At 66.3% G+C, this 13,756-nt stretch overlaps 2 protein-coding genes across 2 annotated transcripts; both read left to right on the top strand.

Moving 5' to 3' along the window:
* Positions 1-21: 21 nt before the first annotated feature.
* On the top strand, positions 22-7,583 carry RELA (RELA proto-oncogene, NF-kB subunit). The gene is given in 12 exon segments (XM_084224101.1): positions 22-137; positions 633-683; positions 806-954; positions 1,813-1,961; positions 2,450-2,541; positions 3,320-3,336; positions 3,338-3,449; positions 4,090-4,194; positions 4,689-4,901; positions 5,932-6,012; positions 6,517-6,603; positions 6,990-7,583. Coding segments are annotated over 12 exon segments (1,614 nt in total). The 5' UTR covers positions 22-127; the 3' UTR covers positions 7,538-7,583.
* Positions 7,584-8,719: 1,136 nt separating this feature from the next.
* On the top strand, positions 8,720-13,217 carry DRAP1 (DR1 associated protein 1). Its single transcript, XM_084223996.1, has 7 exons — positions 8,720-8,919; positions 9,328-9,400; positions 9,988-10,081; positions 10,584-10,703; positions 11,767-11,854; positions 12,389-12,471; positions 12,767-13,217. The coding sequence occupies exons 1-7, from the start codon at positions 8,878-8,880 to the stop codon at positions 12,894-12,896; spliced, it is 630 nt and encodes a 209-aa protein (XP_084080122.1). The 5' UTR covers positions 8,720-8,877; the 3' UTR covers positions 12,897-13,217.
* Positions 13,218-13,756: the final 539 nt, after the last annotated feature.

A 13,756-nucleotide genomic window follows, 5' to 3' on the forward strand; every position in this document is an offset into this window, starting at 1 on the left:
GCGCGCGGCGCTTCCGCGAGCGGCGGCGCGAGCGGGGCCCCCCCCGCCCTTCCCCCACCCCCCGGCACCCCCCGGCACCCCCCGGGACCCCCCCCGGGAACCCCCCGGGACCCTCCGGACCCCCGCCATGGAGGACGGTGAGTGCCGAACCCCCCCGGGGGGGTTTCGGGGCCGTTCCGCCCCGGGTGACGTCGGGGGGTCGCGGGGTGAGGGCCCTATAAGGGGGGTGGGCTTAAAGGGGGGGGGGGGGCGGCTCCTTGGGGGGGTTTTAGGGGGGAGACCCCTCCCTTAAAGTGACCCCCGGGAAGTGACCCCATTTCATTGCGACACCCCCGTGATGAGACCCCTCCCGCGTTATCGTGACCCCTCCCCTAAAAGTGACCCCTCCCCTAAGCGTGACCCGTTCCCTAAAAGTGCCCCCAGTCTTATTGTGCCCCCCCTTAATGCGATCCCTCCCCTAAAAGCGACCCCCCCAATGTAACTCCTCTTATTGCGACACCCCCTTGAAGAGCCCCCCCCCTTAATGCGACCCCTCCCCTAAAAGTGCCCCCCCCCAGCGATGCTCCCCAATTAACGCCCCCTCCCCAATTAACGCCCCCTCCCCATTAACGCCCCCTTTGTTGCCCCCCCAGTGACCCCCCCGGACCTCCTGCCCTTCCTGCTGCAGGACTGGGGCGCTCAGGGTGAGTGGGGACCCCCGGCACGGGCGATCGGGGGGGTTTGGGACCCCCCTGGGGGGGTGCGGGGGGTCTGTGGGGAGGGGGCTGACGGGACCCCCCCCCCACCTCTCCGTGTGCCCCCCCAGAGGCGGGGGGGGCGGCGCCGTTCGTGGAGATCCTGGAGCAGCCCAAGCAGCGCGGGATGAGGTTCCGCTACAAGTGCGAGGGGCGCTCGGCCGGGAGCATCCCCGGGGAGCACAGCACCGAGAGCACCAAGACCCACCCCACCATCCGCGTGAGTGCCCCAGTATGCACCAGTATGGACCAGTATAGACCAGTAACCGCTGGGACCCCTCCCCAGTGCCCCCCAGTGCCCCCCAGTGCCCCCAGCCCTGGGGAGCACAGCACCGAGAGCACCAAGACCCACCCCACCATCCGCGTGAGTGCCCCAGTATGGACCAGTATAGACCAGTAACCACTGGGACCCCTCCCCAGTGCCCCCCAGTGCCCCCCCAGTGCCCCCATCCCCGGGGAGCACAGCACCGAGAGCACCAAGACCCACCCCACCATCCGCGTGAGTGCCCCAGTATGCACCAGTATAGACCAGTAACCACTGGGACCCCTCCCCAGTGCCCCCCAGTGCCCCCCCAGTGCCCCCATCCCCGGGGAGCACAGCACCGAGAGCACCAAGACCCACCCCACCATCCGCGCGAGTGCCCCAGTATGCACCAGTATGGACCAGTATAGACCAGTAACCACCGGGACCCTGCCTGAGCCCCCCCAGTGCTCCCCAGTGTCCCCCAAGCCCCTCCCCACCACTTGCATGAGTGTCCCAGTGCATCCCAGTATGGACCAGTATAGACCAGTAACCACCGGGACCCTGTCTGAGCCCCCCCAGTGTCCCCCAAGCCCCTCCCCACCACCTGCATGAGCGTCCCAGTGCATCCCAGTATAAACCAGTACACCCCTGTAACAGCCTGGGACCCCCCCCAGTCCCCCCAATGCCCCCATCTCCAGGGGGGGGGTTCAGCAGCCGCCTCCCCCAGACCCATCCCAGCATCCCCATGAGCCTCCCAGTGCAAACCAGTCCAGACCAGTCCAAACCAGTCCAGACCAGTGCAAACCAGTGCAAACCAGCGGGTGTCCCCCACAGGTGAACAACTACCGGGGCCCGGGGCGGGTGCGGGTGTCGCTGGTGACCAAGGACCCCCCCCACCGCCCCCACCCCCACGAGCTGGTGGGCAAGGACTGCAAGGACGGCTTCTACGAGGCCGAGCTGTGCCCCGAGCGCAGCATCCACAGGTGGGACCCCCCCCAAACTGGGGACACCCCCAAAACCTCAGGGACACCCCCACAGGGCAGATGGGATCGCCCAAAATTGGGGAAACCCCCCCCCTAGAAAGAGTAGGTGGGATCGTCCAAAGTTGGGGAGCCCCCGTATTAGACAGGTGGTATCTCCCAAAATATTGGGGACCCCCCCCTGCAGGGCAGGTGGGATCATCCAAAATGGGGAAACCCCCCCCAAAAGAGGGGGAACCCCCCAAAAAGAGCAGGATCACCCCTAGGATTGGGGAACCCCCCCTACAGGGCAGGTGGTATCTCCCAAAATACTGGGGAACCCCTGGGAGCATGGGTGGGACCACCCAAAAACAGGGGGGGCACTCCCAAAATACAAGACCCCCCCTCAGGACTCCTGGGAACCCCCAAAATTTGGGGTCCCTGCCCCGGCGCATCTGGGGGGGACCCCAAAGTCCAGGTTGAGCCCTGACCTCCCCCCATTTTGGGGTCAGTTTCCAGAATTTGGGGATTCAGTGCGTGAAGAAGCGGGAGCTGGAGGCGGCCGTGGCCGAGCGGATCCGCACCAACAACAACCCCTTCAACGGTACTGGGAGCACTGGGAGGGACTGGGAATGGACTGGGAGGGCACTGGGAGCAACTGGGAGGGACTGGGAGGGCACTGGGAGCAACTGGGAGGGACTGGGAGGGCACTGGGAGGGACTGGGAATGGACTGGGAGGGATGGGAAGGCACTGTGAGGTCACTGGGAGCAACTGGGAGGGCACTGGGAGCAACTGGGAGGGCACTGGGAGGGAATGGAAGGGACCAGGAGGGACTGGGAGTTACTGGGAGGGCACTGGAGCAACTGGGAATGGACTGGGAGGGAACTGGGAGGGACTGGAAGGGATAAGAAGGCACTGGGTGTCCCTGGGAGTTACTGGGAGGGGCACTGGTTTTTACTGGGAGGGCACTGGTGGGCACTGGGTGTCACTGGGAGAGCACTGGGGGTGGTCCTGGGGCTGCTGGGGGGCGTCACTGGTGCGTACTGGGCTGTACTGGTTTGTAGTGGTTTATATTGGTTTGTAGTGGTTTATACGGGTTTGTACTGGTCTGTATTGGTTTGGTTTATGCTGGTTTATACGGGTTTGTACGGGTTTGTAGTGGTTTATACTGGTTTGTACTGGTTTGTAGTGGTTTATACGGGTTTGTATTGGTCTGTACTGGTTTGGTTTATACTGGTTTATACGGGTTTGTAGTGGTTTGTACTGGTTTATACTGGTTTATATGGGTTTATGTTGGTCTGGACTGGTCTGTACTGGTTTGTAGTGGGTTATACGGGTTTGTACTGGTTTTTACTGGTCTGTACTGGTCTGTGCTGGGCAGTGCCGGCCGAGCAGCGCGGGGGGCGAGTACGACCTGGCCGCCGTCAGGCTCTGCTTCCAGGTGTGGGTGAGGGGCCCGGGGGGGCTGCGGCCCCTCCCCCCCGTCCTGTCCCAGCCCATCTACGACAACCGTGAGTGGGGACACCTGGGGACACCTGGGGGACACCTGGGGGGACACCTGGGGACACCTGGGGGGACACCTGGGGACACCTGGGATAGCTGGGGGACACCTGGGGATATCCCTGACACACCTGGGGACACCTGGGACACCTCTGGGACCCCCTGGGACATGTGGGGGACACCTGGGGACACCTGGGACAGCTGTGGGACACCTGGGACAGCTGTGGGACACCTGGGGACACGTGGGACACCTCTGGGACCCCCTGGGACATGTGGGGGACACCTGGGGACACCTGGGGGGACATCCCTGGGACACCTGGGACAGCTGTGGGACACCTGGGGACACTTGGGGGACATCCCTGACACACCTGGGAACACCTGGGACACCTCTGGGACCCCCTGGGACACATGGGGTACACCTGTGGGACACCTGGGGACATCCCTGACACACCTGTGGGACATCTGGGACACCTGTGGGGCACCTGTGAGACACCTAGGGACCCCTGGGGGACACCTGGGGAACATCCCTGAGACACCTGGGGACACCTGTGGGACCCTCGCAGTGTCCCCAGTGACCCCAGTGTCCCCCTGTGTCCCCCGTGGTGAGCCCGTGGTGACCCCGTGTCCCCCCCGTGTCCCCCGTGTCCCCAGGTGCCCCCAGCACGGCCGAGCTGCGCATCTGCCGCGTCAACCGCAACTCCGGGAGCTGCCGGGGCGGGGACGAGATCTTCCTGCTGTGTGACAAGGTCCAGAAAGGTGAGGGCACCCCGAGATGGGACACCCCAAAACAGGGACACCCCGAAACGGGGACACCCCGAGACTGGGACACCCCGAGACTGGGACACCCCGAAACGGGGACACCCCAAAATGGGACACCCCAAAACCCAGGGACACCCCAAAACCTGGGATATCGGTGTCCCTGTCCCCATGCCCTGTCCCTGTCCCTGTGCCTCTGATGTCCCCAGCGTGTCCCTGTGTCCCTGTCCCCATGCCCTGTCCCTGTGCCTCTGGTGTCCCCAGCATGTCCCCAGCGTGTCCCTGTGTCCTGTCCCCATGCCCTGTCCCCATGCCCTGTCCTTGCACCCCCGGTGTCCCCATGCCCTGTGTCCCTACGTGTCCCTAGCATGTCCCTGTCCCCATGCCCTGTCCTTGTGCCCCCCGTGCCTCCGGTGTCCCTGTATGTCCCTGTCCCCGTGTGTCCCCTTGCCCCCCGGTGTCCCCGTGTCCCCAGCGTGTCCCTGTCCCCGCAGAGGACATCGAGGTGCGTTTCTCGGCCGAGGGCTGGGAGGCCAAGGGCTCCTTCGCGCAGGCCGACGTTCACCGCCAGGTCGCCATCGTGTTCCGCACGCCGCCCTTCCGGGACCCCGCGCTGCGCGCCCCGGTCACCGTGCGCATGGAGCTGCAGCGGCCCTCGGACCGCCAGCGCAGCGCCCCCGTGGACTTCAGATACCTGCCCCACCAGGGTGGGCTTGGGGAGGGGGCTGCGGGGGGCTACGATGGGCTATGGGCAGTTATGGGGTCCTTGGTGTGGGTTTGGGGGTGATGCAGGGTCTTTTTGGGGCATTCAGATCAATGGGGCTGCAGCGCCCCCGTGGACTTCCGCTACCTGCCCCACCAGGGTGGGCCTGGGCAGGGGGCTGCGGGGGGCTACGGGGTCCTTAGTGTGGGTTTGGGGGCGATCCAAGGTCTTTTTGGGGCATTCAGATCAAAGGAGCTGCAGTTCCCATTGATTTCCTATTCCTGCCCCACCAGGGTGGGCCTGGGGAGGGGGCTTCGGGGGGCTATGGGGGTCTAGGGGCAGTTATGGGGTCCTTGGTGTCAGTTTGGGGGGCTCTGGGGTCCCTTGGGGACATTCCCAGGTCCCTGGATCCCGTTGATTCCTATTCCCATTGCAGTTCCCGTTGATTTCCTGTTCCTGCCCCACCAGGGTGGGCTTGGGGAGGGGGCTGTGGGGGGCTACGGGGTCTTTTTGTGGGGCTGGGGGTGATCTGGGGTCCCTTTGGGGCACTCCCAGGTCCTGCTCTGGTTATTTTTGTGTCCTTCTTGTCACCCTGGGACCCTGTGGGGTCTGCTGGGGTCACTGGTGTGGCTGGGAAGTGACTGGGAGGGGACTGGTGTGACTGGGAGGGGACTGGGGGTCACTGGTGTGACTGGGAGGGAACTGGGGGTCACTGGGGGGTAACTGGTTGTTACTGGGGGTAATTTCTTGTGACTGGGGGGGTCACTGGTGTGACTGGGAAGGGACTGGAGGTCACGGGGAAGTGACAGGGAGATCACTGGGGGTGACTGGTTGTGACAAGAAGGTCACTGGTGTGACTGGGAGGGAATTGGGGGTCACTGGAAGGTGACAAGAAGGTCACTGGGGGTAACTGGTTTTTACTGGGGGTGACTGGTTGTGACTGGGAGGTCGCTGGGGGGGATCCCGGAGGGTCTTGGGCTGGTGACAGGCCTAACTGGGAGCTGACTGGGAGCTAACTGGTGTTACTGGTGCAGGGGACCTGCAGTGCATCGAGGAGAAGCGCAAGCGGACGCGGGAAACCTTCCGCTCCTTCATCCAGCGCAGCCCCCTGCCCGGTGGGGGCCTGGGGGCTTTGGGGGGATCGTTGGGGTCTCTGAGGGGTCTGGAGGGGATTATTGGGGTCCCTGGGGGGGTCTTGGGGGGATTATTGGGGTCCCTGGGGGGGTCTGGGGGGGACTATTGGGGTCCCTGGGGGGCTTTGGGGGGATTATTGGGGTCCCTGGGGGGATTATTGGGGTCCCTGGGGTGGTCTGGGGGGATTTGGGGTCCTTGGGGGGGTCTAGGATAAGGATTTGGGGGACCCCGAGGGGGTTTGGGGTTCCTGGAAGGGGTGTAGAGAAGGGACTGGGGGTCCTGGGGGGGGTCCCTGGGGGGATATTGGGGTCCCTGGGGGAGGGGGGAGGGGTCTCTGAGGAGGTTTTTGGTGTCCTGGGGGGTCTAGAGGGGAAATGGGGGTCCCTGGGAGGTATTGGGGGGGATTTTTGGGTCCCCAGGGAGATTTTGGGGTCCCTGGAGGGGGGTCCCTGACAGCGGGACCCCCATTTTTGCCCCTCCCCCAGCTCCGGCATCCGGCGAGTCGCGGCCCCCCCGGCGCATCGCGGTGCCCTCGAGACCCCCCCCGGCCCCCCAGAACCCCCCCAGTGCGGGTGAGCGGGGAACTGGGGGGACTGGGGGAACTGGGAGGGACTGGGGGGACTGGGAGGGACTGGGGGAACTGGGAGGGACTGGGGGGACTGGGGGGACTGGGGGGAACTGGGGGGACTGGGGGAACTGGGGGGACTGGGAGGGACTGGGGGGACTGGGAGGGACTGGGGGGAACTGGGAGGGACTGGGAGGAACTGGGGTGGAGGCAAGGAGGGAAAACTGGGGTTGGAAATGGGGAGGGGGAAAATTCGGGGGGAGCAAATGGGGTGGGGGCTAAAGGGGGAAAAATTGTGGGGGGCAATTGGGGAGGGGTTAACGGGGTGGGGGGCAATTTTGGGGGGACAGTGGGGGGGTCGAGCTCCTCCCTCACTCCTCTCCCCCCTTCCAGCTCCCTCCTTCTCTTTCGGGGGTCCGGGGGGGCTCCTGGGGGCCCCGGCCCCCCCCGAGGCGGAGCCTTTGTCCGAGGCGCTGCTGCAGCTGCAATTTGAGGAGGGGTCCCCCCAAATCGGGGGGGGGGCCGGCGGCGTGGCCCCCCCGTTGGATTTTGGGGCTCTCTTGGGGGACTCCCCGTTCCCCCCCCTGGACGCCATCAACGCCTCCGAGGTCCAGCGCCTGCTGGGCCCCCCCGAGCCCCCCCCGAGCTTCGGGGACCCCCCCCCGGATTTTGGGGGAGGGGGTCTTTCCGAGCCGCCCCACCCCCCCCAGGATTTCGGGGGTCCCGCCCCGCCCCCCATGCTGATGTCGTACCCCGAGGCCATCGCCCGCCTGGTGCAGAGCCAGCCCCCGGGGGCGCCCCCCGAATTGGGGCTGGGGGCCGAGCTGGGGGGGGGCCCCGAGCTGGGGGGGCTGGGGGCGCTGGGGGGGGCCGAGGACTCGCTGCCCTCCCTGGGGGAGCTGGACTTCAGCACCTTCCTCAGCCAGTTCCCCTCCTCCTGACTGGGAGCACTGGGACGGACTGGGAGGGCGCCGCGGGGGCACTGGGAGGGGCTGGGGGGGTACTGGGAGTCACTGGGAGGGTCTTCGGGGGTACTGGGAGTCAGTGGGAGACTTTTATGGGTTACTGGGAGTTACTGGGAAGTGTCTTAGGGTTTATTGGGGCTTACTGGGAGGGTGTTAGGGGTTACTGGGAGTCACTGGGAGGGTGTTAGGGGGTACTGGGGGGTCACTGCGAGGCTTCTAGGGGTTACTGGGAGGTGTCTGAGGGCTACTGGGACGTACTGGGAGGGTTTTAGGGCTTACTGGGAGTTACTGGGAGTCACTGGGAGGGTGTTAGGGGGTACTGGGGGTCACTGCGAGGCTTCTAGGGGTTACTGGGAGGTGTCTGAGGGCTACTGGGACGTACTGGGATGGTTTTAGGGGTTACTGGGAGTTACTGGGAGGGTGTTAGGGGGTACTGGGGGTCACTGCGAGGCTTCTAGGGGTTACTGGGAGGTGTCTGAGGGCTACTGGGACGTACTGGGATGGTTTTAGGGCTTACTGGGAGTTACTGAGAGGCTTTTAGGGGTTACTGGGATGCTTCTGGTGTTTACTGGGATTTACTGGGAGGCTTCTAGCTGTTACTGGGAGTCACTGGGAGGCCTGTAGGGGTTACTGGGAGGTTTGTGGGGGTTACTGGGGGGCACTGAGGGGTACTGGGGCTTACTGGGAGTCACTGGGAGCTCTCTGCGGTTACTGGGACACAACTGGGGGTCACTGGGAGTTCCGTGCAGTTACTGGGAGGACCCCGAGTGCCTGCTGGGGGGCACTGGGAGCTACTGGGAAACTCCTGGGGGGTCACTGGGTGCCTTTTGAAAGGGGGTGTCCCCGCTTCGCCCCGCCCCCCGGGGCACGGCAGCCAATGGGAGCGTGCCCTCCCCTCCCTCCCCCCCACCCCCGGCATTAACCCCGCCCCCATGGAAGTGCCTTAGGGGGGAGGGGAAAGCCCCGCCCCTCCCCCCACACCAATAAACGGTCCAAGGCCCGCCTGCGTTTGATTGACAGCTGAGGGGCGTGGCTTGTACACACAGAGGCGTGGTTTTCTGCGAGGGCGTGGCTTCGTTTTTCAGGGGGCGTGTTCATTTTGGCGCTGCCGCCGCCGCTGGGGCGGAGTTTTAGCGGGAAGAGGCGTGGCCTCGTCCCGGAAGGGGCGGGGCGGGGAGCGCCGGGGAGGCCGCGGCGGAGCCGAGCGGGGCCGGGGCCGGGCCGGGAGCGGCCGGAGCGGGGCCGGGAGCGGCGGGAGCGGGGCCGGGCGGGACCCTCCGGGATCCCGCGGGGCCCCCGGGGCCAGCGAGGCGGCGATGCCGAGCAAGAAGAAGAAATACAACGCGCGCTTCCCGCCGGTACCGGCTGAGGGGGGACGGGGCCGCGGGCGGGGCCGCGGGGCAAGCGGGGTTACCATGGCAACGCGGAGGGCGGGGGGAACGGGGGTTACCGTGGCAACGGGCAGGGCGGGGTCCTGTCACCATGGCAACGAGGGCGGGGTCATGAGGATCACCACGGTAACGGAGAGGGCGGGGCGGAGCCTGAGGGGTGGGCGGGGTTTGGGCGGACAGGGTCGCACGTGAGGGGCAAGTAGGGGCGTGGCGTGGCGAGGGTGGGGCTCTCCAGGTGAGGGGGCTCAGGTGAGGGTGGGGCTCTCCAGGTGAGCGCTCAGGTGAGGGCGGGGCTCTGCAGGTGAGGGTGGGGCTCTCCAGGTGAGGGTGGGGCTCTCCAGGTGAGCGCTCAGGTGAGGGCGGGGCTCTGTGCAGGCGCGGATCAAGAAGATCATGCAGACGGACGAGGAGATCGGGAAGGTGGCGGCCGCCGTGCCCGTCATCATCTGTATCCTCTGGCACACCTGGGCACACCTGGGACCCTTCCCTGCTCACCTGGGCACACCTGGGACCCCTCCCTGCTCACTTGGGCACCCCTGAGACCCCTCCCTGCTCACCTGGGCACACCTGGAACCCCTCCTTGTTCACATGGGACCCCTCCCTGCTCACCTGAGCAGCCCTGGGACCCCTCCCTGTTCATCTGGGCACACCTGGGACCCCTCCCTGCTCACCTGGGTACACCTGGAACCCCTCCCTGCTCACCTAGGCATTCCTGGGACCCTGCCACACCCACCTGTGACCTCACCTTGCTCACCTGGGCACCCCCACCGTGCACAGTTCGGTCCCCCAGGTGCCCGTACCTGTGACACCTGAGTCTGCCCATCCTGGACACCTGGGGGATATTGGGGGGGCTGTCACCTGTGTCCCCGGGGGTGTCACCTGTGTCCCTGGGGCTGTCCCCTGTGCACCTGGGGGTGTCACCTGTGTCCCTGGGGCTGTCCCCTGTGCACCTGGGGGTGTCACCTGTGTCCCTGGGGCTGTCCCCTGCACACCTGGGGGTGTCCCCTGCGCACCTGGCCGTCCTTAGCGTGCCAGCGCGGGCCCTGGAGCTGTTCCTGGAGTCGCTGCTGCGCAAGGCCTGTCACGTGACCCAGTCCCGCAATGCCAAGACCATGACGACGTCTCACCTGTGAGTGCCTCACCTGTCCTCAGGTGTCCTCACCTGTCCCACCTGTGCCTCACCTTTCCTCAGGTGTCCTCACCTGTCCCTCACCTGTCCCACCTGTCCCTCACCTGTCCTCAGGTGACCTCACTTGTCCCTCACTGTCCCCCACCTGTCTCTCACTGTCCCCCACCTGTCCCTCACTGTCCCCACCTGTCCCCACCTGCTTGGCACACCTGGGCCACTTCAGGGAGGTGGGGAAGGGTCCCTGACACACCTGAGGCGCCTTTTGGGGCTGGGTGTGGCCTGTCCCAGGTGTGTTGGGCGTGGCTGAGTGGGTGTGGCCTGTCCCAGGTGTGTTGGGCGTGGCCGGGTGGGTGTGGCTGTTCCTGGGACCTGGGTGTGTCCCAGGTGTGTTGGGTGTGGCCTGTCCCAGGTGTATTGGGTGTGGCCGGGTGGGTGTGGCCTGTCCCAGGCGTGTGGGGCGTGGCCGGGCAGGTGTGGGCGTGGTCTGAGGCCCCGCCCACAGGAAGCAGTGCATCGAGCTGGAGCAGCAGTTCGACTTCCTCAAGGACCTGGTGGCCGCCGTGCCCGACATGCAGGGGGACGGCGACGACCCCCACGGCGACGGCGAGCGGGGCCCCCGCAGGTGAGGCGCACCTGGGCGCACCTGGGACACACCTGGGGTACTGTGGGGACACCCCTGGGAAACCTGGGACACACCTGGGACACACCTGGGAAACCTGGGGACACTTCTGGGTACCTGGGGGACCCCTGGGGACACACCCAGGTACCTGGGGACACCGCTGGGATACTGTGGGGACACCCCTGGGAAACTTGGGGGCCACCCTGGGAAACCTGGGGCACACATGGGGACACCCCTGGGTACCCGGGGGATACCTGGGCACACCTGGGACACATGTGGGACACACCTCGACACCTGGGGACACCCCTGGGGTACTGTGGGGACACCCCTGGGTACCTGGGGGACACCTGGGGGCACTCCTGGGTACCTGGGCACACCTGGGGACACAGTCAGGTACTTGGGGACACCCCTGGGGTACTGTGGGGACACCCCTGTGAAACCTGGGGACACCTCTGGGTACCTGGGGGATACCTGGGCGCACCTGGGGACACACCCTGACACCTGGGGACACCCCTAGGAAACCTGGGGACACACCTGGGTACCTTGGGGACACCTGGGGACATTCCTGGATACCTGGGGGACACCTGGGGACACACCCTGACACCTGGGGACACCGCTGGGAAACTTGGGGGCACTTCTGGCTACCTTGGGGACACCTGGGGACACTCCTGGGTACCTTGGGGACACCTGGGGACACACTTGGCTACCTTGGGGACACCTGGGGACACACCTGGGTACCTGGGGGACACCCTGCGACAGTTGGGGACCCCTGTGGGGCCCTGAGGGACCCCTTGGACCCCTTGGGATACTTTTGGGACACCTGGGGGGGGTTCTGGGGTACCTGGGGGACCCTTTGGACACCTGAGGGACCCCCCTGGGACCCACCTGGGAGACCCACACCACATCTGAGCTCCCTGACGGGGGAGTCAGGAGGGATTTTGGGGTGCAGGGGGGGCCCTGAGGGGGGGTTTGGGGCAGTTTTGGGGTGCAGGGGGGTCCCTGAGGGGGGTTTGGGGCAGTTTTGGGGTGCAGGGGGGGGTCTCTAATGAGGGGGGGTCTCTTTCAGGGGGCGCCGCCCGGGCAGTGGCCGCAAGAACGGGGGTCCCGGGGCCAAGGGGACCCCGAAACAGTCGGGGACAGACTCAGAGCAGGAGGTGGGGGGGATTTGGGGGGTCCTGGGGGGGATTTGGGGGGTCCTGGAGGGGATCTGGGGGGCCCTTGGGGGCAATTGGGGGGTCCTGGGGTCCTGGGGGGATTTGGGGGGTCCTGGGGCCAAGGGGACCCCGAAACAGTCGGGGACAGACTCAGAGCAGGAGGTGGGAGGGATTTGGGGGGGTCCTGGGTGGAATTTGGGGGGTCCTGGGGGGGAATTGAGGGGTCCTGGGTGGAATGTGGGGGGTTCTGGGTGGGATTTGGGGGGTCCTGGGGGGATTTGGGGGTCCTCCTGAAGGGGAGGGGGCTGTACCTGGTTGTGGGGTCATCTCTGGGTGGGAGGGAATTGGGGGGGGGTCCTGGGGGGGTTTCTGGGTCCCCTCTGGGGGGGTGTTGGGGATCCCTGGGCATGGGGGTGGGGTTTGGGGGTCCCCTCACTGTCCCCCCCCGGGGTGGGGTTTGGGGGTCCCCTCATTGTCCCCCCTCGGGGTAGGGTTTGGGGGTCCCCTCATTGTCCCCCCTGCCCCTCCCCCCAGGAGGACTCTGAGGACAGCGACAGCGACGGGGACGAGGAGACCCCGCAGCCCCCCCCGGCCCCGCCCCCGCTCACCTTCGCCAGGTGAGGTCTGGGGGGGTCGGGCTGGGGGCAGAAAACACCTGGGGGGGGTTGGGGTGGTCCTGACAACACCTGGGGCCGTTTGGGGGGGTTTGGGGTGTGTCCCCCCCATCCCTCAGTCCCTTGGTGGGGGGGGGGCTTTGGGGAGGGGGTTTTGGGTGCCCCTCCCCCACCTGGGCCTCTCGGAGGGGGTTGGGCGGATTGGGGGCGCCCCCCCCCGTGTCCCTGGGGAGGATTTGGGGGGGTTTGGGGTTTTTTTGGGGGGTTCTCCCCCCCTCACTGACGCCTTTTCCCGCAGCCCCGGGGTCCCCTTCGCCCCCCTGGGCCCCCCCAGCCTCCCGGGGGGGCTCCCGGGGGGGCTCCCCCCGGCCCCCGGCCCCCCCCGCGCCCGGGAGGAAGAGGAGGAGGATGAAGATTACGATTCCTAGCGACCCCCACCCCCAGTTTTTACCCGTTTCTCCAGGATTTCCCCCCATTCCGGGCTCGGGCACCCCCTCCCAGTCGGGCCTTACTGGGAGCTGGGCCTGGCACCAGTTTGGGGGGGCTGGCGGGTACTGGGAGCACTGGGAGCCCCCCCCTGCCCCACCGGGCTCAGCCCGGGCTCCTGGGACCCCCCCCGGACACAGCTGGGACCCCTTTTTGGGGCTGGGGGGCACGGGGGGGTCGGGGTTGATTTTGGGGCTCTTTGGGGGCGTTTGCTGAGTCGGGGGTTTTGTATCGGCTCAATAAAGTTCCTGTTTCCATATGGACCCCCCCCCCCAAAAAAAAAACCCTGGGACCCCCCCCAAAAAAAACCTCCTGAGACCCCAAAAACTCAGACCCCCAAACCTCTTGAGTTTTCCCCTAAAAAATCCTGGGAGCCCCCTCCCAAAATTCTGGGATCCCAAACCTCTGAATCCCCTCCCCAGATTCCTGGGACCCTACCCCCCCTCCCTCCACAAATTCCGGGGACTCCCCCGAATTTTATGGAGCCCCCCCCCCCCCAAATTCCCGGGACCCCCCTCGGAATTCCCGGGGTTCCCCCGTATTCCCAGGACCCCCCCGAATTCCCGGGACCCCCCTCGGAACTTCCGGGACCCCCCCCCCAAATTCCCGGGACCCCCCCCAAGGTCCCGAGACCCCCCTCGGAATTCTCGGGACCCCCCCCCAAATTCCCGGCCCCCCCTCCCCAATTGCCATTTCCTTCCTCGACCACCAGGGGGCGCCCGAGCCCCCATGGGACCCTATGGGGGATTATTGGGGGGGGTCTGAGAGGGTTTTTGGGGGGTCCTGGGGGGTTTGGGGGGTT

This window comes from Fringilla coelebs (assembly GCF_963513975.1).
Source record: "Fringilla coelebs genome assembly, chromosome: 33".
Classification (NCBI taxonomy): domain Eukaryota; kingdom Metazoa; phylum Chordata; class Aves; order Passeriformes; family Fringillidae; genus Fringilla; species Fringilla coelebs.

Bases quoted from the DNA above. Each gene is read 5' to 3' on its own strand.
- DRAP1 (XM_084223996.1), top strand. From the start codon at position 8,878: ATGCCGAGCAAGAAGAAGAAATACAACGCGCGCTTCCCGCCG. The intron at 9,401-9,987 runs GTATCCTCTGGC...TTAGCGTGCCAG, and splicing joins CGCCGTGCCCGTCATCATCT to CGCGGGCCCTGGAGCTGTTC. The intron at 11,855-12,388 runs GTGGGGGGGATT...CCCTCCCCCCAG, and splicing joins GGACAGACTCAGAGCAGGAG to GAGGACTCTGAGGACAGCGA.